General features: G+C 37.3%; 1 protein-coding gene across 2 annotated transcripts in view; it reads left to right on the top strand.

The window, feature by feature from the left end:
• The window catches only part of ALG6 (ALG6 alpha-1,3-glucosyltransferase), a 67977-nt gene that overhangs the window by 4359 nt on the left and 39424 nt on the right, over positions 1-24194 (top strand). The window contains exons 2-3 of one of the 2 annotated variants that reach the window (XM_041771725.1): positions 2562-2832; positions 19927-20011. In XM_041771725.1, the coding sequence (XP_041627659.1) occupies positions 2751-2832; positions 19927-20011 (167 nt within the window). In that variant the 5' untranslated portion in view covers positions 2562-2750. The remainder of the gene's footprint in view (positions 1-2561; positions 2833-19926; positions 20012-24194) is intronic. The other variant, XM_041771726.1, reaches the window with a different exon arrangement.

Below are 24194 nucleotides of genomic sequence, written 5' to 3'. Positions count from 1 at the left end.
AAAAAAAAAAAGAATCTGAGTAGTTTATAATAGCCTTGTATGAAATCAAGAATCAACATTGGAAAGGGATTGAATTTTAAGTTTTCCCCTTACTTTGCCTCTGTGATAGAAGTTCTAGTGAATAGTAAAATGATTAAAAATGGATGCTGTAGGAGGGAGAAAAGGGCATTTATATAATCCAAATTTGCATGATATATTTACATAGCCTTATTTACTACTTTGAGTCATTCTACCTAATTGAGATGCTGGACTTCATTAGTTCTAGAGTTGACCTTTGCGATATTTAAATAAGAGAATAATTTTCATCACTATATTGTATACTTGAAACTGATATAACGCTGTCAACTATACTAGAATTAAAATGAAAAACTTAAATAAAAAATAAATAAAACTAACATGTTTTATTACATCCTTAAAAATTTTTTTTTTTGCCCAGTAGGTGGAATGTGCCAATTTTCTCCTAGTTTTTACATTTGTCTATTGTATTTTTTTGGTTATATTTAAAGTATATCCTGTGGTGCATAATTGTGGCCCATAATTTCTCAAAGCTTTTTGCTTTTATTTATTTTTATATTTTTATTTATTTTTAATTTTATTTATTTATACATGAGAGACAAACACAGAGAGAGGCACAGACACAGGCAGAGGGAGAAGCAGGCTCCATTCCATGCAGGGAGTCTGACGCGGGACTCAATCTCCGTTCTTCAGGACCACACCTGGGACTGAAGGTGGCGCTAAGCCACTGAGCCACCTGAGTTGCCCAAAGCTTTTTGCTTTTAAACCATCCAACCCAAGGAAAAAACTGAAAAAAAAAAGAAAGATATAAATAGTTAATTGCATTTTACTGCTTTTTCTCTTAAGACTTGGGTTTCCAGTCTTAAAAGTTATTATCCTAGAGGAGAACACAGGCAGCAACCTTTTTGAACTTGGCTACAGTAACTTCTTGCAAGATACATCTATGAAGACAAGGGAAACAAAAGCAAAAATGAATGATTGGGACTTAATCAAGGTAAAAAGCTTCTGCACAGCCAAAGAAACAGTCAACAAAACTAAAAGACAACCTACAGAATGGGAGAAGATATTTGCAAATGACATATCAGAAAAAGGGCTAGTGTCCAAGATGTATAAAGAACTTACCAACTCAACACCCAAGAATCAATCCAATCATGAAATGGGCAGAAGACATGAACAAAAATTTCACCAAAGAAGACATACATATGGCCAAAAAGCACATGAGAAAATGCTCTGCAACACTTGCCATCAGGGAAATACAAATCAAAACCACAATGAGATACCACCTCACACAGTGAAATGGTGAAAATTGACAGGAAACAACAAATGTTGCAGAGGATGTGGAGAAAGGGGAACCCTCTTGCACTGTTGGTGGGAATGTGAACTGGTACAGCAACTCTTGAAAACAATGTGGAAGTTCTCCAAGAGTTAAAAATAGAGCTACCCTATGACCCAGCAATTGCACTGCTGGGGATTTACCCCAAAGATACAGATGCAGTGAAACACTGGGACACCTGCACCCCAATGTTTATAGCAGCAATGTCCACAATAGCCAAACTGTGGAAGGAGCCTCTATGTCCTTCGACAGATGAATGGATAAAGAAGATGTGGTCTATATATACAATGGAATATTACTCAGCCATTAGAAACGATGAATACCCACCATTTGCTTCGATGTGGATGGAACTGGAGGGTATTATGCTGAGTGAAATAAGTCATTTGGAGAAGGACAATCATCGTATGGTTTCACTCATACGTGGAATATAAGAAATAGTGAAAGGGATTATGAGGGAAAGGAGGGAAATTGAGTAGGAAAAATTAGAGAGGGTGACAAACCATGAGAGACTCCTAACTCTGGGAAACAAACAAAGGGTTGGGGAAGGGAAGGCAGGGGTTGAGGGATGGAGTAACTGGCTGATGGGCACTGAGGAGGGCAGTTGATGGGATGAGCACTGGGTGTTACTATGTGTTGGCAAATCAAACTTAAATAAAAACATGTAAAAAAAATACCAAATCATTATGGCATTAAAAAAAAAAAAACAACTTGGGGTTATTAGTTCTTGTACAGGTTCATTCTATAAGATAGAAAGATGTGGTTAGTGAAATTATATTTTGGAAGAAAAGTAAAAATCAAACCACATAAATTAGTAGAATACTTTCTGAAACTAAATAGAAAGGTAAAATTCCTCTTCCTCTCTGTACCAAAGATAAATCATGCCTTTTAAACTATATTTTTTTACATGTAGGTAAACATGCTTTAGATGGAATTGACTCTGCTATCTATATATCTGTTGTTTTTCTTTGTTACCTTGTAAGAACCAGTCCTTACCACATCTTTACTACATATATTGAATCCCATTTAACAACATGGAGAGCTGCCTTTTGAGGTATATTTCCCAACTAGAGGACTAGGGAATAAAGAACTTAAAACTACCCACTTTCCTTCTTGCTGACACCCCAATTCTTCATCTTCCTACTTGGTTTAATGAGTTCTTTGTTGTACCATGCTCAGCTAAATCTTGGTCTTTCTTTCTTTTTTTTTCCTCCAGGCTACTTCTTCATGGACCTAAAAGTCAATATTAACTGGAAATGAAGTATCACTTAAAATTCTCTCAAACTCCTAATCCCAAAGAATTTGATAACATTTCTCTGATGAAGAAAAGAAGTAACTGACTATGCATTAAAAGTATTTTGGCATTGGTCCTATTTTTTTCCCTCCTTAGATTTGAAGAAGAAATATGGAGAAATGGCACTTGATGACAATTGTGGTCTTAATAGGACTAACAGTACGGTGGACAGTTTCTCTTAATTCTTATTCAGGTAACACATCTTTACTCTTTAAAAGATGGATAAATATTCCTTTAAATAGTTTTTTCCTCCTCCTTTTTGTAATAGTTTATAGATATCTGACTGGGACAGAAGAATTTTTCTTTAAGATTTTGTTTATTCATGAGAGACATACACACAGAGAGAGGCAGAGACAGGCTGAGGTAGAAGCAGGCTCCATGCAGGGAGCCTGATGTGGGACTCAATCCTGAGACTCTAGGATCATGCCCTGAGCCGAAGGCAGGTGCTAAACTGCTGAGCCACCCAGGGATCCCATGGGACAGAAGAATTTTGAGGCTTTTTTGATATGGTCAAGAAAATAAACATTGAATTCTAGTGAAAATAATATGTGTAAGAGCTAAATAGAAGCATAGGCTTTATGACATGAGAAAACAAAAAATGTATTTTAATGGGGAAGATGACAAGTTGATAAATGATTACATATTAAGTATCAAAAAGAGAACTGAGCTAGTACCTGAAGGTGGGAGTGGAATCAAAAGAGGCTTTTGTTTGTTTAGGGTAGAGAGGCCATGTTACTAGACTGAAAGGAAGAGAGGAATGGAGAATAAGACTGGGAATGATGTGAGAGAAGAGGAGGGAGAATTAATGGTACATGGTCCTGGACAGGGGATAGGATTATATTCAATCCTGTATTTATTTAGCACTGCTCATGGTCCAGGCACCACTAGGTGCTAGAGTACATGAATATCCAGTACTGAAAGTGTCCACATTTTAGTACGTAAGTGGTCACAGGACAATGTGGTAATTATGACTAGAAGTATTTGTAAAGTACAAAGGTCACATAGAGAAGTGAATGATCAAGTTGCATTAGAAAAAACTTCAGAGAAGATGACATTTGAGTTCAAGGTTGAAGGATGAGTGGGAACTTGCTAGGCAAATGAAATAGGGAACATGGGCAAAAGGATGGTAGAGTGAGAGCATGGTTTTATTTATTTTTTTTAAGATTTTATTTATTCATGAGAGAGAGAGAGAGGCAGAGACACAGGCAGAGAGAGAAGGAGGCTCCATGCAGGGAGCCTTACGTGGGACTTGATCCCGGGTCTCCAGGAGCATGACCAGGGCCCAAGGCAGGTGCTAAACCGCTGAGCCACCCAAGGATCCCCGAGAACATGATTTTAAGTAGTCAGTATTGGAGTATAAAAAGAAGGAACAAAACGATGCGGAGGGAGCAGCTGGAGATTTAGCTAAACACTGTGCTTGGCAAATTACTTGTGTTTTAGAAAAATAACTTTGTAATAATGCACAAGGTTTATAGGAAGCAGGTTGGAGGTAAAGAGACAAATGACATAATCATAATAATAGAAATATGAGCTATTTTAAGTACCATATATTAGACACTAAGCATTTTTTTTAAATTTCAATTTTATTTATTTTTTTAGCATTTTCTTTTACTTACCACACTACTGAAGATAGGTATTGTCTCTAATTTACAAGTGGAAAATAAGACAGCTGATAAATGACAACTGGGACTCAAATATAGTTGTATTTTATTCCAAAATCAGTGCTTTTATGACACCACTCTGTGCTTCTAGGAAGTCCTGAACTAAGTTATTTAAAAGATAGATAAATGAATCTGAAAAATAATGAAGAAGTAAAATCACTTGGATGCAGCAGTAGACTTGGGCTCAAATCTTCATTTTTCTTTGCTTGTTAGCTGCCAGATCTTGGGGTAGTTATTTAATCTCTATGAACCTCTTTTACAAAGGTACCTCTCTTCTACAAAGTGGGAATATTAATATATATTTTAACAGGGTTGTGGGGATTACTTGAGATCATATGTATGAAACATATTTTCTTTTTTGGTAGTGTAGGAATATAATCAGCATATTAATGCTTCACAACTGTTCTGTTATTTGATCCTTACATCAGATCATTTAACCCCAGAATGTTTATTGAGTGTCTGCTGTGCAGGCAAAAATACTTTACTGGTGATCAAGTCTTTCAGTGTGACCAAGAATAATAAATGGTATTTTCTTATGATATTGTGGCTTATAAGAAATATATATTTGGTCTTTGTCCTCTTCTGGCAGAGCCTCTAAAAACCTTGGGATTTTCTAAGTGAAAGTGATAAAGTTGTCTTTTGCTATGGTAATAACTGGCTTTTGGACCCATCTATGGATGGGGACTGGTTGCCTGGAAAACCTAATTGGGTCTTTAGAGGGTTGGAACCTTCAGTCCCACTCTCTGATTTCCAGGGAAGGGAGAGAGGCTGGAGGTTGAATCAGTCACCAACGGCCAGTGATTAATCAATCATGCTTTTGTAATAAAGCCTTCATAAAAACTCCAAAGTAGGATGGAGCTGGTGAACACATGGAGATTCAGAGGGAATTGAAACTCAGCGCTCTTTCCCCATACCTTGCCCTTTGCATCTCTTCCATTTGGCTGTTCTGAGTTACATCTTTTTATAATAAACTGATAATCTAGTAAGTAAATGTTTCTCTGAGTTCTGAGAACTGCTCTAGGAAATTAATCAAACCAAAGGAGGAGGTTGTGGGAACATCTGCCAGTCAGTCAGAAGCACAGGTAACAGTTTAGACTTGCAGTTGTCATCCAGGGTTGGAGGAGGTTGTTGGAACCTCTGATTGATAACTAGTTGGCCAGAATCTGGGCTTATGACTCGCCTCTGACATGGAGGGTAGGGGCAGTCTTATAGTACTGAACCCATAACCTGTGGAATCTGATGGCATCTCTTGGGCAGATAGTGTTAGGATTGAGTTGTAGATATGGAGTTGGTGTCTGAGAATTGCTTGTTGCATGTGTAGGGGAAATCCCCCCTATCCCCACACTGTAATTGGGTCCCTGAGTCACCCTTTTATTTCCCTACAGATGTTCAGAGTCAGGTGGATAGAACAGACTTGTAAATACGTACTATATAAAAATATAGTGTGATATAAACAAAGTAGACTGGAACACAAGAGACTTGTAATTCAGACGAGAGGCTTGGAGTAGGGATGCCTGGTGGCTCAGTCAGTTAATCATCTTCCTTCTGCTCAGATAATGATCCTGGGATCCTGGGATGGAGCCCCCCATCCAGCTTCCTGCTGGAGGGTGGCGGGGGCGGGGGGGCTGCTTCTCCCTCTCCATCTGCCACTCCCCCTGCTTGTACTCTCTCTTTTTTTTTTGTGTGTGTGTGTGTGTGTGTGTGTGTACTCTCTCTCTCACAAATAAATAAAACCTTTTTTTTTTTTTTTTTTTTTTTAAGAACACGTTTGTTCTGAAAGGGGTTGAGGGAGGATTTACTAGGCAGATAAGGAGGCAGGGAGACTATTCCAGGGACAGGAAATAGCATGAACAAAGACCAAGAGTTCTCTGTGATATGTTGAGGATGTAAGTGTGACTGGAATATAGGGTGCATGGTTAAGATGGACCATGGATGATGATGTAGGAATAAACGGGGCCAGAATGTGAGCCAAAGTAATGTGTGAGGGTTTATCTTTTAGGCAGTGGAGGCTTTTAAGCAGGGAATTCACATGATCTGGTATGCTGTTTAAGAAGACAACTATAGAGGCAGCATGGAATTTGGAGTAGAACGAGGGGCTGATGGTAGCAAGACCATACTGGCAGCATATATGTGCTGTGGCCTTACATCAATTTATAACACTTATTTGAAGTGTTGCACAAAGCTGGTTGCAGCGGTCTAGGCAAAGGATGATGAGGCCTAAGTGACTAATTTTGAGAGCCACATTGAATAAAAATCAACAAAATGTAATGACAAATTGTGTGTGGGGATAAGAAGGAAGATTTTGACAGTGAGTTTGGTTTCTAGTTCGGAGATCCTGAGACTTGAAAACACAGCAGGCTCAGTGGGGAAGGTAATGAATGAATTCCATTTTGGATATGTTAAGGGTTGGGTACATTTTAGTCATATAAAAAAGGGTCAGGGATCCCTGGGTGGCTCAGTGGTTTGGTGCCTGCCTTCAGCCCAGGGCATCCCAGGATCGAGTCCCACATCAGGCCCTGCATGGAGCCTGCTTCTCCCTCTACCTATGTCTCTGCCTTTCTCTCTCTTTGTGTGTCTCCCATGAATAAATGAATAAAATCTTAAAAAAAAAAAAAAAGGGTTAATTGTGAGTCATAGAATTTGGTTGGGGGGCACAAGAAGACATAAATCCACTTTTAGCTGATCACAAAGAGTAACAGTTTAGGCCCTGGCTTCATACTTCAGTGCAGCTCTATGATGAACAAGTTGGGCCAACTGCAGGAATCCTTTTATCTTGGCTAGAACCAAAGGAGGCAGGTCCTATTTTCATTCAGTATCTCTCTAAGCTCACACACAACCTGAGCTCTTAACAAAGTGCAAGAGATGAACCAGAAAACATTTGTGTCTGTTTCTTTTCTTTTCTTTTTTTTTTTTTAAGATTTATGTATGTATGTATGTATGTATTTATTTATTTATGATAGATATATATAGAGAGAGGCAGAGACACAGGCAGAGGGAGAAGCAGGCTCCATGCAGGGAGCCTAATGTGGGACTCGATCCCGGGACTCCAGGATCGCGCCCTGGGCCAAAGGCAGGCACCACACCGCTGAGCCACCCAGGCTCAAATTTCATCTCAGTCATCCATTCTAAGCTGTTTTAGTATTAAGGCAGTTCCCAAAGGAAAGGGTCCCTGTTACCCCACATACTTCACAACTTTTGGTAGTATTAAGATTTTGAATTTTTGCCTCCCTGGAGTGTGTGAAATGATGTTTTATTATGCTTTTAATTTGACTTTCCTTCATTACTAAAAGCTTAAACCTATTTTCCTGTTCACTGGCCATTTCTATTTCCTTTTCTGGGATATTTGCTATGTCATTTGTATATTTCCATTTTTTTTTTAATGGATTCTGTATTTTGGGTTTTTTTCCTCAAGCATTCTATATTCTGGAAGCTAACCTTTGTACAATTGTTAATATCTTCTCCTAGTTTATGGGTTATCTTTTCATATCTTATTTATGAGAGACACAGAGAGAGGGACAGAGATATAGGTAGAGGGAGAAGCAGGCTCCATGCAGGAAGCCCCATATGGGACTTGATCCTAGGAACTTTGGGATCATGCCCTGAACCAAAGGCAGATGCTCAACTGCTGAGCCACCTAGGCCTCCCTTCTTTTCATATCTTAAGGTGTCTTTTTTTTTTTTTAATTTTTATTTTATTATTTATGATAGTCACAGAGAGAGAGAGAGAGAGAGAGGCAGAGATACAGGCAGAGGGAGAAGCAGGCTCCATGCACCGGGAGCCCGACGTGGGATTCGATCCCGGGTTTCCAGGATCGCGCCCTGGGCCAAAGGCAGGCACCAAACCGCTGCGCCACCCAGGGATCCCTTAAGGTGTCTTTTTATTTTAAGTTTATTTATTTATTTAAGTAATGTCTATATTCAACATGAGGTTTGAATCCAAGACCCTGAGATCAAGAGTCGCATGCTTTTTGACTGAGCCAGCCAGGCACCCCACATCCTAAGATGTCTAGATAGACAGGATAAAATAGTGAAATTTATTAGTCTTTTTTCTTTATGATTTGTGCTTTTATTTTTTAAAAAAGATTATTTATTTATTTATTTATTTATTTATTTATTTATCCAAAAGAGAACAAACCATGGGGAAGGGGCAGAGGGAGAAGCAGACTCCTTGCTGAGCAGGGTGCCTGATGCAGGACTGGATCCCAGGACCCCAAGATCATGACCTGAGCCAAAGGCAGATGCTTAACTGACTGAGCCACCCAGGCACCCCCACACTGGGACTTTTAATCCATTAAGATGATATGTATCTTCTCCCTTTATTTAACAAGGAGAGGCAGAGGGGGACAGTGAGAGAGAAATTCAAGCAGATAGCACTGAGCGAGGAGCCTGATGCAGGGCTTGATTTCATGATCCTGAGATCATGACTAGAGCCTAAAGAAAAGTCTTCTACTTAACTGACTGTGCCACTCAGGCACCCCTATTTAAGTCTTCTTTTTACATGAAAGTCTATGTATCCTTTATTAGATGTATTCCTAGCTATCTTACATATTTTTCTCTCATTGTTATAGATATCTTTTATTTATTTTTATTATTATTATTTTTAAAGATTTTATTTATTCATGAGAGACACAGAGAGAGAGGCAGAGACAGGCAGAGGGAGAAGCAGGCTCCATGCAGGGAGTCTGATGCGGGACTCGATGCTAGGACTCTAGGATCATGCCCTGGACTGAAGGCAGACGCTAAACCGCCGAGCCACCCAGGGATCCCCTATAGATGATATCTTTTAAAAAACTGTTTTTCTTTCATTTTTTAAAAAGATTTTTATTTATTTGTTCATAAGAGACACAGAGAGAAAGGCAGAGACATAGGCAGAAGGAGAAGCAGGCTCATCGCAATCCTTGCACCCTGGGATCATGCCCTGAGCCAGAAGTCAACCAGTGAGCCACCCAGGTGCCCCTCATTTTTTTATTTTTAAGGATTTATTTATTTTAGAGTGAAAGAGGGAGTGGGGGAGGGGGGAGTCCAGAGGAAGAGGAAGAGAAAGAATCTCAAGCAGATTCCCAGCTGAGCTTGGAACCTGATGCAGTCAGTGCTCAGTCTCATGACACTGATCCTACCTGAGCCAAAGTCAATAGTCAGATACTCAACTAACTGAGCTACTCAGGTGCCCCTAAAAAATCATTTTTCTAAATGCTTGTTGCTGGGACACTTTGGGTGGGTCAGCGGTTGAGTGCATGTATTTGGCCTGGGATGTGATCCCGGGGTCCTGGGATAGAGTCCCACATCAGGCTCCCTGCATAGAGCCTGCTTCTCTCTTTGTCTATGTCTCTGCTCCTCTCTTTGTGTGTCTGTCATGAATAAGTAAATAAAATATTAAAAAAAAAATGCTTGTTGCTGAGGGGTGCCTGGCTGGTTCAGTGGGTGGAGCATATGGTCCGTCCTTCCTTCCTTCCTTCCTTCCTTCCTTCCTTCCTTCCTTCCCTCCTTCCTTCCTTCCTTCCTTCTTTCCTTTCCTTTTTCCTTTTTCCTTTTTCCTTTCCCTTTTCCTTTCCTTTTTCCTTTCCCTTTTCCTTTCCCCTTTCCTTTCCTTTCCTTTCCTTTCCTTTCTTTTCTTTTCTTTTTTCTTTTCTTTTCTTTTCTTTTCTTTTCTTTCTTTTCTCTTCTTTTCTTTTCTTTTCTTTTCTTTCTTTTCGCTTCTTTTCTTTTCTTTTCTTTTCTTTTCTTTTCTTTTCTTTTCTTTTCTTTTCTTTTCTTTTCTTTTCTTTTCTTTTCTTTTCTTTTCTTTTCTTTTCTTTTCTTTTCTTTTCTTTCTAAAAAAAGGCACTCCTATCCTTTTACTCTTTACCTCTGAATCCCTGTCACTTAGACCTGACTAACGAGTTCCCCACCCTAATTCCACTTTCTCCTGATGGTTTGGAAGTTATGCTTTGTTTTCTTTCAGGGCATTGGTGTAGAGATTTTCATATACTGATTTAACAAAGTCTAAAATTAATATTTATATGCTCTTTCTGAACAATGCAAGGACCATGAGATGCTTTAACACTAGTTACAAATCCTCACCTCTGCTATTAAAATGTTATTATTGCCTAAGATTTTAGACATTAATCACTGTTTTATACAATTAATAGTACTTAGGTTTACCCTCATGTTTCTCATTTTCTGTGCTTAACCTTCCTTTTTACATATTGTATCTTCTTTTGAGATAATTTTCTTTCTTACTGAAGTCCATCTTTGGGAGTTTTTTTTGTTCATTTTTGTTTTTGTTTTTTTCAAGTAGTCTCTAGGTCCAGCACAGAGCCCAATGTGGGGCTTAAACTCATGACCATGAGATCAAAACAAGAGCCAAGATCAAGAATCAGACACTCAGTTGACTGAGCCACCCAGGCACCTCAAATCTTTGGGAGGTTTTTAAAACTTTTCTTTAAATTAAAAAACTTTTTTTTTTTTTTTTAAGTAGGCTTTAGTTCCCAGTATGGGGCTTGAACTCAAATCCTGAGATCAAGAGTTACATGCTCAGGATCCCTGGGTGGCGCAGCGGTTTGGCGCCTGCCTTTGGCCCAGGGCGCAATCCTGGAGACCCGGGATTGAGTCCCATGTCGGGCTACCGGTGCATGGAGCCTGCTTCTCCCTCTGCCTGTGTCTCTGCCTCTCTCTCTCTCTCCCTCTCTCTGTGTGTGTGTGTGACTATCATAAAAAAAAAAAAAAAAAAAAAAAAAGAGCTACATGCTCTACCAACTGAACCAACTAGGTACCTCCTGGGAGGTTTTCTTTTAGTGAGAGCCTGTTGGTGGCTTAGTTTTTATCTGAAAATGCCTTTATTTTGCTCTAGGTCCTAACATTTTACTGGGTTTGGAATTCTGTGTTGACAATTTTTTTTTTTTTTAAGATTTTATTTATTTATTTGACAGACAGCACAAGCAGGGGGAGTGGCAAGTAGGAGAGGGGAAGATGTGGGACTCCATCCCAGGATCCTGAGATCATGACCTGAGCCAAAAGCAGATGCTTAACTGACTGAACCACCCAGGCGCCCCAACAATCCTTTTCTCTTAATATTTTGAAAATCTCATTTCATTGTCTTTTAGTTTCTGTTGCTCTGTTCAGACATCAGCTGTCATTTCAGCTGTTATTTCTTTATAGGTAATTTGTCTTTTCTCTCGTTGCAGTTTCACTATGATGTATTAATATATGAGTATTAAAAAAATTTATCCTCAGAATTTTCTGGGATTTCTGACTTTAATCAATAGAAACCTTCTTTCTGTCTCTTCTCATTCTGTTTCCTCCTTGTAAAACTCTGGTTAGATATGTTAGCTCTTTAGTCTTTTATTAATTTGCCACATATGTATAGGGTACTCATGCCAAAGGCAGGTGATATAGCAGAAAATAAAACAGACAACAATCTCTTTGTCTCATTGAGTTTATATTTTCCTTTCTCTCTTCAAGTATTGCATTTCCTTCATTTCTATTTTCCTTGTGCAACTCTTATTAGATGTATGTTGGGTCCTTTCATCCTATCCTCTATGTCTCATAATCTATATTTCCCATTTCATAGTTTGTTCATACTACTTTTTAAATAATCCTCCGATCTCTTTTTCATTACTTTTCTTCTTGGTTGTGTTTATTTATTTTATTTTATTTTTTAAAAGATTTATTTATTTATTTATTTATTTATTCATTCATTCATTTATTTATGATAGACATGGAGAGAGAGAGAGAGAGAGAGAGAGAGGCAGAAGCAGGCTCCATGCCGGGAGCCCGACGCGGGACTCCATCCCAGGACTCCAGGATCGCACCCTGGGCCAAAGGCAGGCGCTAAACCGCTGAGCCACCCAGGGATCCCTTCTTGGTTGTGTTTAATCTGTTTTTTAACTGTCCATTTAGTTTTTACAATTTTAGTTACTGTATTTTTTTATTCCCAAAAGTTCTGTTTGTTTCCTTTTCAAATCATTTTCATCATTTCTGATTGTCTCTTTTTCCTTCAACATATTCTGTGCCTTCTTTTATATCTTTAAACATATTAGCAATACTTATTTTATATTTCCTTTCAGAAAATTCTAATCCCTGCAGTCTGATTTCCTGGTTTGTTGGTTCTTTGGACTCTAGCTCATGGTATTTTGTTTGTGGGTTTAGTGATTTTTTTTTTTTTTTTTTCAATTGTGAGCTTGGGTGCCTGGGTGGCTCAGTTGGTTAAGCGTCTGCCTCTGGCTCAGGTTGTGTTCCCAGGGTCCTGGGATTTAGTCCCACATCGGGCTCTTTGGTCAGTGGGGGTTCTGCTTTTCCCTCTCCCTCTGCCTTTGTTCTCTCTCAAATAAATGAATAAGATCTTTAAAAAAAAAATATTGTGAGTTCAAGTTACTAGAAACTTTTATCTGTGAGAATTCTTTGAGGCCCAAGTTTACTGTGTATTTCTCCACAGAAGATTTAGGGTACCTCTTGCTATGCCCCTTTTAGCTCTATTAACAAAAGTCAAACTAAATTCTCATCTTAAGGTTTCTTTAGCTGTAATTCTTGGTGTGAATTTAGGACCTACACTGGGTGAGTGTGTGATAATGTTAGGAATTTTCAGGAGACTCTTCTTTTTTTCCTGTACTACCAGGAACCAAGGCAGAGATAAATACTATCTTCACCATTTCCCCAAAGGCATTGTTATTTTATATCCTAGTAGATGATTCTCTGACATTGAAGTTTTTACCTGTTCAAGTTCTAAGCTATACCTCCTTATGCATTGCATAGAACTTCTCAGTTGCTGACCCATAGCCAGAAGAGGTCATTGGATACCCTCAGGTCCAGTGCTTACTTGTCTGGATCTTAAATTTCTTTTGTTGTTTCTGTCTCCTAAGGAATTCTCTTGTTTCGATGCTAATTCAGCCATACCCCACCCTGTATTGGAGGTGTCTTTATGACCTAAGTCTGCCACGTTGCTGGAAGCTGGTCTAATCTGTGTTTTTAAAAGCTCCATCTGTTACTCTGATTTTTTTTTTTTTTAAGATTTTATTTATTTATTCATGAGAAACAGAGAGAGAGAGGCAGAGACACAGGCAGAGAGAGAAGCAGGCTCCCTGTGGGGAGCCTGATGTGGGACTCGATCCTAGGACTCCAGGATCATGACCTGAGTCAAAGGCAGATGCTCAACCACTGAGCCACCCAGAGGCCCCTGTTACTCTGATCCTGATGGTGGTTAAAGCCACAGGATTGGGGGCATTTATACTGCAAAAAAAAAAAAAAAAATTTTTTTTTTTTTTTTTTTGACCACTGATCACTTTAACAGAGAAGAGGAATTATTAAAAGGGGTTGAGAAGAAATCTTGAGGAAGGAGTATTAGAGCCTGGAAACCAGGAAATTAGAGAATTTTAAGAAATAAGGACTGACCTAAATTCTAGATTGTTAAGTAGTGTGAAAGTTAAGAATAGACAAAAGATCTCCAGTAGCCATTGTGAGCCTTTCAATTATCAGATTGTAATGAATTGAGTACTAAATGGAAGTTAACAAGAGGGCATATCAAGTCTTAGAAGTTTGTTTTTTAAAGACTTTATTTTTATTTTTATTTTCTTATTAAAGATTTTATTTATTTATTCACAAGAGACACAGAAGGAGAGAGGCAGAGACACAGGCAGAGGGAGAAGCAGGCTCCATGCAGGGAGGCTGACGTGGGGCTCGATCCCAGGACTCCAGGATCACGCTCTGGGCAGAAGGTGGTGCTAAACCACTGAGCCACTGGGGCTGCCCCAACTCTTAGAAGTTTGTGAATGGAAGGAGGGAATTAGTTTGGTAGCAAGAATGGGGGAAGGAGGTCAGAAGAAAAGCCCAATTAGAAGTTGTTATGTAAAATGTGTAATTTATGTTACCTTTGCTTTCAACCCATAACTGGTCCATTGGATGGTCATCTCCTTTTCTTCCTTCAGAAGTATTTTATTCCTTTTTATTTTATTTTTATTTTTATTTTATTTTTTTAAGAACTATTTTATTCCTAACCATTATGTTGTTCTTATATAATTTTCTTTTTGTCTTCTAATTTTGACAGGTACATTATTTTCTTTGAACTTTTTGGGTTGAGGTGAAGTTGAAAATAACTAAAGGTATAGAGTAGAATAATATAATTTAAGAAATTACGCTATTTTAGTATTACTGGCCTATGTAATCAGATACTTAATGGAAACTGGAAAAGGACAATAAGCATATATAATACTTTTCTATCCTTGTGGCTTACTTATGTTATTTATTCTAACATTTCTCTCCTAAAGTCTGAGTTTACTCAATTACTTTTTCTGGAAAACAGGACTCCTGCTTATTTTAAACTTCAGTCTTGGGGCACCTGGGTGGGTCAGTGGTTGAGCGTCTGCCTTTGGCTCAGGTCATGATCCTGGGGTCCTGGGATTGAGTCCTACCATCAGGCTCCCCACAGGGAGCCTGCTTCTCCCTCTGCCTATGTCTCTGCTTCTGTGTGTGTGTCTCATGAATAAATAAATAAAATCTTTAAAAAAATAATTAAGTTGTCCCATAAGAAAGTCAACTTAAAAAGATTACTTTTGGATTACTGTATAGGACAAGTATTGTTATTGCACAGTAGTAGAATATTTGTAGGCATCTTTTATAGGTGGTTATTATATGTTTTTGTCATTTTTCAGATGAGAAGAATAAAATGCTAAGAAAAAATGGTGATTCTGTCAGAGTTCTTAGCCCCACCGTAAAGAATATAACATTTTTAGCACTCACATGTGAAGAACTTCTATATCATAGGAGGCTGGGATAATTTAGAATTAAATATGAGATCTGTGATTCTGCTGAGATTTTTTTCCCTCTTAATTAGAATACTTTTTCTGTTATCATAATTTCTTTTTAACATGCTTATTTTAGTTTTCATTTATCTTATTTTAAGATTGTAATTAGGAAGCACTCAAGTGAGGAAGCTCAGGTCAGCTTGCTAAGTATTAATCCATTACTTCTCCTTTGGAATGGATATATTGTATAGGCAAACTACTTAAATGTATTGTAATTTAAATTTATCTAAAATGTATACCTCTTACATATTTACTTTATACCCATTAAGTGCTGCTTATGTAATTAATTTTATAGACCTAAAAATTTGAATAAATATTGCTTGTTACTTTTAAACAAGCTTTGGGAGGAAACAGATTCTTTTTTTCTTTTTTTTTTTTAAGCTTATTTATGTTTTAGTAATGTCTACACCTGTCATTGAGCTTGAACTCACAGCCCTGAGATCAAGTGTCATAGGCTTCACCAACTGAGCCAGCCAGGAGCTCCAGGGAGGAAGCAAATTCTGATTTTAGTATTGGTTGTTTCTTATGTCTTGTAGAGATTCACAGTTCCTCTATAGTTGATCCCAAGTGTTACCAATCTTTCTGAGCAAAAAGCAACACTTGAACAAAGGAAAATTATTTTATTCTAATATAATTTTTCCCCCAAAAGCTGTATGGAGTGTTAAGAAGGGATAGCCATAGAGAATCTTTTTTCTTTTTTTGCAACATATCAGTTACTAAAGTATGACTGTATTTTATTTATTTATTTTAAAGATTTTACCTATTCGTGAGAGACACAGAAAAAGAGGTAGAGACATAGGCAGAGAGAGAAGCAGGCTCCATGCAGGGAGCCCGATGTGGAACTCCCATCCCGTGACTCTCGGGTCAAGCCCTGAGCCGAAGGCAGACAGACGCTCAACTGCTGAGCCACCCAGCTGCCCCTATTTATTTTTTTAAAAGATTTTATTTATTTACTGAGAGAGCGAGAGAGCACAGAGAGAGGGAGAAGCAGACTCTTGCTCAGCAGGGAGTCCAGTGTCGGGCTTGATGCTAGATCATGACCTGAGCCAAAAGCAGATGCTCAGTCTAGGTTAAGCATCTGACTCTTGGTTTTGGCTTAGGTCATGATCTCAGGGTTAGGGGATCAGGCTCTACGCTCAGTGGGAGGTGATTTGAAGATTCTCTTCCTCTCCCTTTGCCTCTACCTTGCTCTTGCACTCTCACCCCATTAAATAAGTAAATCTTAAAAGAAAAAAGAAAAGAAAGAGTGTCACCTGGGTGGTTCAGTTGGTTAAGCGTCTGCCTTTGGCTCAGGTCATAATCCTGGGGTCCTGGGATCTAGCCCTGCATAGGGCTCCTTGCTCAGTGGGGAATCTGCTTCTCCTTCTCCCTCTGTCCTTTTGCCTATGTTTTCTCTCTCTCTTTCTCTCTCTCTGTCTCTCTCACTCTCTATCTCAAATAAATAAATAGAATCTTAAAAAAATAAAAACTAAAAAGAAAAGAAATCTTTTTTTTTTTTTTTTTTTTTTTTTTTATGATAGTCATACAGAGAGAAAGAGAGAGGCAGAGACACAGGCAGAGGGAGAAGCAGGCTCCATGCACCGGGAGCCTGATGTGGGATTCGATCCCGGGTCTCCAGGATCGCGCCCTGGGCCAAAGGCAGGCGCCAAACCGCTGCGCCACCCAGGGATCCCTTTTTAATTTTTTTTTTTTTTTTTTTTTTTTTTTTGAAAAGAAATCTTAATTATACTGGTTTCTCTACTTATCCACTGCTATTTATAATGTTTCCTTTTATTCACCAAGAACATATAAAAGGAGGATTTTGTTCTGGAAAATTTTAGCCAAATTCTCTTTTCTTAGAATGTTTAAAATTTAAATGTAAAGGCAGTTAGAATATATTGTTATCAAAGAAACTACTTGTTTTTTAAATTATAGCATAATTCTGGTTAGTTCAACAATTAATAAAATGGAATATTTAAGTGCTCTTAAGCCCATTTCCTTAAAAAAGAAGACAAAATTGAAACTCCAGGAATATACATTAGTGTGTTTTCTTTATATAATTCTGAATTTTATGTAAATGAATTTGTAGAATTAATCACTGTGGAAGGAATCCTTTTTGTCCTTCTCAGGTGAAGCTCCCATAGGTACAGTTGGGTTGTCCTTCTGGGTTGCTTTAAGGGCACTTTAGCAGTTTTAAAAACTTAAGTACTAATTTCATGGCCAGTGTCAGCTGGATTTATTGAAGTAGGTCAGACTCTGGATAGAAACTTGTTTCTCAAACCTAAAGAGAGTCATTATCCATTCTTCTATTTGTTCGAGAATGGTAGTAAATTCTTCCACATTGACCACAAGTCTAGAGCAATTTCAGAAAATCTAGATAGTTGGATTTTTTCAGGTATAGAAAATTATCCAAGATCTTCTCTGACTTTTATTATTCCAGTGGAACTAAACAAACAAAAACAAAATAAACAAAAAATAGAAATCAATTCCTCCTCCCACAAAAGAAGCCATAGACAGTGCTTGTATTCTTTAAAAGAGAAACACATCCCTATCCTATAAAATACACATGTAAAAATTGCAATTCATTGGGGATACATTTTCCCTTTTTAAAAAAATTATAGGTTATTTTTCCTCTCCTGTTCAGTTAACTAAGTTTTTAATGAAAGTATGTACATAGCAATATGTTTCTTTTGAATCTGCAAAATCATAGTCTCTTGTTCATAAGAACTAAAATTCTTAGTTGGGTAGCAATTATGAAATACTATAGTCATATGACAAAATAATGTGATACTGAAAATATAAGTATTACACAAAGTCAAAAATCAGTGAACAGTGGCGGGGGGGGGGGGGGTGGCGCCTGGGTGGCTTGGTCAGTTAAGCATCTGACTTTTGGCTCAGGTCATGATCTCAGTAACCTGAGATCAAGCCCCCTGTCAGGCTCTGTGCTCAGTGGAAGTCTGCTTTTCCTTTTTCCTCTCCTTCTACCTGTCCCACTCCCCCTGCCCTTGCTCTCTCTCTCTCTCTCAAAAATTTAAAAATCAGTCAACAAGGTGTTTTTAATTTACAAGGAAGGTTTCATGGAGAATTTGGAATTTGAGATTGTTGAAGGTTGGATATGAGTTGATGGAAGGGATGTAATAGAGAGTAAGCAGCATGAACAGAGGTTTAGGAATTTCAGCCTCTGAGAATAATTGAAGTTGTTTTGGGCAAGAACCAATAAATGAACATTGTATTAGAATAGCATAGGGACACCTGGGTGGCTCAGCAGTTGAGCATCTCCCTTCAGGGCATGATACTGGAGTCCTGGGATCAAGTCCCACATCAGGCTCCTCATGGGAGGAGAAAGAATAGCATAATTTGGTCTTTCATCACAAATTGCTTACTTAATGTTGTACATATGGTAAGTGGAAAATCAGGGATTCAAAATTTCAAATCTTTTGAACTTAAAATCCTTGTTATAGCATGCCGATTGTATCAGTATTCTTCATCATTCACTGAGAATCAATCTACCAGGTGTCATTACATCTGAGAATACAAAAATGAACAAGATACAGTATTTTTTGAGAGGGACAGGTGTATGTGTATATGTGTGTCTATACTGTGGGTAATTGCTTGTGACAGTTACTCTCTGTATATACTTTGGAGATGTTAATCTGCTTTTCTCATGATTATCTCAACAGTGGGGATATCTCCTTGGGTGAAGATGCTTGCCACTAAAGAATATTGGTATAACATAGCCATTAAATGCAAAAAGCCCTACTTAGTGTAGTGTTACAAAGCTGGAGAAAATCTGGGTTGGATTTGAGTGAGTGTTAATATATTCATTCTCCAATGTGGCATTAATTAATAGCTAATGGATTATTGAGTATATTTGACAGTATGTGATACTCAGTTGCTGATTTAAAACCTTGTGACTGTACTGTACATGTCTGGGCTTCTCACAATTTTATAGTTACCTGCTAGGTGAATAGTGGATATTTACTAAATGGAATTACCTCTATATCATCTAACATGACTTAAGGTTAATAACTTATTTAACCAAGTTGTACGCAATATAAATTAGGTATTAAAAGCATGGATTACAGAGCGAGTTTGCCTGTGTTCAAGTCCAACTCTGCTGCTTGATGCTGGGTGAATTACCTCTTTTTTCAGCTCTAAAGTGAGGATAATAATAATACTTATTTCATTGCTGTATATGGCACATAGGAGGTACTCTCAACTGTTAGTTATTAAAGCTCTATTATCCTGTATTAGCAGTTTTGAAATTTTTTTAAAAAGTTGTAAACTGACAGTCTTTATATCACTCATTTGACAGCAAAGCCTGACCTAACAAATGTCTTTGTAACATATAATCTGGTTTTGGTTCTATACTTGAACAGTTATTTATATTTAGTTTGCAAAAGCTCCTTGTAAAATATAGATACTGATTATTATTATTATTGTTTTATGATATTTACCAGACAGTATATGACTGTTTTTCTCATGAAGTAAAAATAAACTTGGATATTTTATAATTAGTATTATTAACTAATGTTAACAATAGCTTATATTTATTAAATGTTTACTGTGTGCAACATACTTTACTGGGTATTTTACATCATTATCTTATTTATTCCAATAGTCTTCTAGGTAGATCCTGTTTTTAATGTGCTGAGGCTTAAGGAGGTTCAGTAATTTGTCCAAGGTCACATAGTCATTCAGTGTACTAGTAGTGCTAGAATTCAGGCCTCATCTCTGCTATTTTGATAATGTCTGTGTTCTTTTCTTTAACCTGCACTGCCTTTCTATAATTTAGAAAATTTTCATAAGGAAATAAATGTTATTGATATATTAAAGTACATTGTTGTCTGGCTCTTTTTACCTTTCATCTTAGGTGCTGGAAAACCCCCTATGTTTGGTGATTATGAAGCTCAGAGACACTGGCAAGAAATTACTTTTAATTTACCGGTCAAACAATGGTATGGATCATTCTAACTTGATTTTATTGTTTATCATGTAATACAGATTATTTAAGATAATTTAAAAGGAAAATATTCATCTTCAGCATCCTCTTTTTCCTGTATACTGATATCTCTGATGTATTACCTTGCATATTGAGGGTCATCTTTGAAATTTTATACTCATGAATGTTACCTATGTACTCACCAGCTGGAATATAAGAACTTTGAGGATAGAACACTATATGCCTTAGAAGCTCGTCTGGACATAAACTGAAGAATCATCCTGAGTTAACAGTATTTTTTCTGGTGGTTTCACAAAGCTTTTTTTTATTAGAAATGAATGAGATGTGAAAGAGCGGTAGCTTAGTGGTAAGGAATGTTGGTGTCAAGTCAGACCGCCTGAGTTTTTTTTTTTTTTAATACTTTATTTATTTATTCATGACAGACACACAGAGAGAGGTAGAGGGAGAAGCAGGCTCCACGCAGGGAGCCGGACACGGGACTCAATCCTGGGTCTCCAGGATCACACCTGGACCGAAGGTGGCGCTAAACTGCTGAGCCACTCGGACTGCCCAGACTGCCTGAGTTCAGATCCTGGTTTACTAGCTGTGTGACCTTTGGTGAAATTATTTAATTTTCTCTGCCATGGTTTTTTTTTTTCTTTTTAAAAGATTTTTATTTATTTATTCATGACAGACACAGAGAGAGAGAGGCAGAGATGCAGGCAGAGGGAGAAGCAGGCTCCCTGCAGGGAAGCTGATGTGGGACTTGATCCTGGGTCTCCAGGATCACATCCTGGGTGGAAGGCGATGCTAAACCGCTGAGCCACCAGGGCTGCCCTCTGCCATGGTTTTATCAAACTTGTAGAGTACAAATGATAGAATACATATTTCACAGGATTATTGCGATAATTGAATAAAATGATACATGTAAAGCACTTAGAACAGCATCTGCAACAAAATGAGCTCTCAGGAAATGTTATGTGTGGTTATATCTTTACAGAAATTTGTGCCTGTGCCATTTTTAATGAACATATTCTGGTAACAATTATTTATTGATGTATTGGATGCCTAATAGATTATTAGAGACTGTATAAACTGCATTGTTCCGTTGATTGCTTTAGTCACTGCTTTTTATTTTCTGTATGTTGATAAATTATTCGAGTCATTAACACCCAAAAGAACCATTTCATGGGATTTTATTTGAGGAAATATATCTTTTTTTTCAACGTTAAAATACATTTATTGTTATTTTTAAATTGAAATATAATTGACATAAAATCCTGTTAGTTTCAGGTAAATATCATAGTGGTTTAATATTTTTATACTTTATGAAATGATCCCCATGATGAGTCTAGTCACCACCTGTCACCATACAAACTTATTATAGTATTGTTGACTATATTCCCTGTGCTGTACATTACATCCCCATGATTTACTTATTTTATAAGTAGTTTGTACCTCTTTATCCCCTTCACCTATTTTGTCCATCCCACAACCCCTTCTCACTCTGATAATCAGGTTTGTTTCCTGTCTGTATGAATCTATTATGTTCATTTGTTTTCTAGATTCCATATATAAGGAAAATAATACAGGATTTGTCTTTGTCTGACTTCTTTCACTTATAATATCCTCTAGGTCCATCGTGTTGTTGCAGATGACAAGAATTTGTTCTTTTTTGTAGCTGAATAATATTCCACTGTGGATATTTAGTTGGCCCCCCTTTCTTTAATTTTAATTTTATTTTATTTACGTATTTTTAAAAAATATTTATTTATTTATTTATTCATTCATTCATTCATTCATTCATTCATGAGACACACAGGCAGAGGGAGAAGCAGGCTCCCTGCAGGAGCCCGATGCGGGACTTGATGCTGGAACTCCAGTATCATTAAGGCAGATGCTCAACTGCTGAGCCACCCAGGCGTCCCAACCCCCCACTTTTTAAAGCTTATTTAAGTGACCCTAATATCCAACATGGGGCTTGAACTTACAACCCTGAAACCAAGAGTTGGATCCTCTACCAACTAAGCCAGCGAGGTGTCCCTATTTGTTGACCCTTAAAGAACACAGGTTTGAACAAACTGCAGAGATCCACTTACATGCGAATTTTAAAAATAAATATAGTACAGTACTATCAGTGTATTTGATTTTATGATTTTTTTAAGATTATGTATTTATTAGAGACACACAGAGAGAGAGACAGACGGAGGGTGAAGTGGGCTCCATGCTGGGAGCCTGACGTGGGTCTTGATACTGGATCTCCAGGATCACACCCTGGGCTGAAGGCAGCACCAAACTGCTAAGCCACCCGGGCTGCCCAGATTTTATGATTTTAATAGCATTTTCTTTTCGTTATCTTACCTTATTGTAAGAATGTAGTATATAATACATAGAACATACAAAACATGTGTTAACTGTGTTATTGGTAAGGCTTCCAGTCAATGGCTATTAATAGTTAAGTTTTGAGGAGTCAGAAGTTCTATTTGATTTTCAAATGTAACAGGGGTCAAGGCTCCTAACCTCTATATTGTTCAAGAGTTAACTAGTATACCATATCTTCTTTATCCATTGATCTAGCAATGGATACTTAGGTTGGTGCCTTATCTTGGTTATTGTAAATAATGCTATAAGGAACATAGGGATGCATATATCTCTTCAAATTGGTGTTTCTATTTTCTTTGGATAAATATCTAGAAGTAGAATTGCTGGATTGTATGCTGGTTTTATTTTTAATATTTTGAGGAACCTTTGTGCTGTTTCCCATAGTAGCTGTATCAGGTTATATCCCAGCAGTTCATGGATTCCCTTTTCTCCACATCCTCACCAATACTTGTTTCTTGTCTTTTTGCCAGTCTGACCAGTGTAATGAGATGATACCTCATTGTGGTTTTGGTTTGCATTTTTTTGATTATTAGTGATGTTGAGCATCTTTTCATGTGCCTGTTAGCCATTTGTATGTCTTTGGAGAAATGGCAATTCAGGTCATCTGCCCATTTTTTATTTGGGCTGTTTGTTTTTTGGTACAAGATATGTAAGTACTCTATATATTTTGGATATTAACTCCTTATTGGGTATATGATTTGCAAACATATTCTTCCATTCAGGAGGTTGCTTTTTTATTTTGTTGTTGATTTCCCTCACTGTGGAAAAGCTTTTTAGTTTGAAGTAATCCTGTATGTTTATTTTAGCTTTTGTTACCCTTGTCTTAGGAGACTGGTCCAAAAATATAGTGCTAAGACTGATATCAAAGAACTTACTGCTTATGTTTTCTTTTTTTTTTTTTTTTGCTTATGTTTTCTTCTAATAGTTTTGTGGTTTCAGATCTTAAATTCAAGTTTTTAATAAATTTTGAATTTATTTTTGTATGTGGTATAGGATAGTGGTCCAGTTTCATTCTTTTGCATATAGCTGTCCAGTTTTCCCAACACCATTTGTTGAAGAGATTGTCATTTCCACATTGTATGTTTTTGCATCCATTGTCATAGATTAATTGACCATATATCCACATGTTTATTTCTGGCTCTCTATTCTGTTCCATTGATCTCTGTGTCTGTTTCATGCTAATGCCATACTGTTTTGATTACTATAGCTTTGATAGTTTGAAATCAGGGAGTGTATGATACCTCCAGCCTTGTTCTTTCTCAAGATTGCTTTGGCTATAATGGGGTCTTTTGTGGTTCCATAAACATTTTAGGATTCTTTGTTCTTGGTCACTACTTTTATATAATTCATTTATGAGAGAGTTTCATGCACAAATAGGTTGGTAGGTAGTATCATAGCATTTAAAATAGAGATCAGCTAAATATTTATCATTATTTATTAATAGTATTATAGTACTATTATTGTACTATTTTGAGCATGTTTCATGTCCTCATACAATGATTTAACTGGTGAGTATTATTGTTCTAATTATTAGTACATTCTTAATGTGTTTTTTCTTGCTTGATTGATAGAATAAGGTAATATTTGCTGAGGGAAACCAGCTTGTTGCTTTTGAGTTTTGTAATTCTTTTTATACCTTCGAAAAAATTACATGGATAAAATAATTATATTTTTGGCTATTCTCTGGTAAGTACTTCTCAACAAAGATTTTGATAAAAAATAATTGTGATATTTAGTATTGAAAGATTAGAGAAAAGTGATAAATTGAAGCATTTGGCTTAATGTTAGGTAGGGAAAACATTGATTCCAGGAGTGAG

This window comes from Vulpes lagopus, chromosome 10, assembly GCF_018345385.1.
Source record: "Vulpes lagopus strain Blue_001 chromosome 10, ASM1834538v1, whole genome shotgun sequence".
Classification (NCBI taxonomy): domain Eukaryota; kingdom Metazoa; phylum Chordata; class Mammalia; order Carnivora; family Canidae; genus Vulpes; species Vulpes lagopus.
The sequence above is the reverse complement of the archived record's forward strand: the minus strand, read 5'-3'. Positions and strand labels throughout refer to the sequence as shown.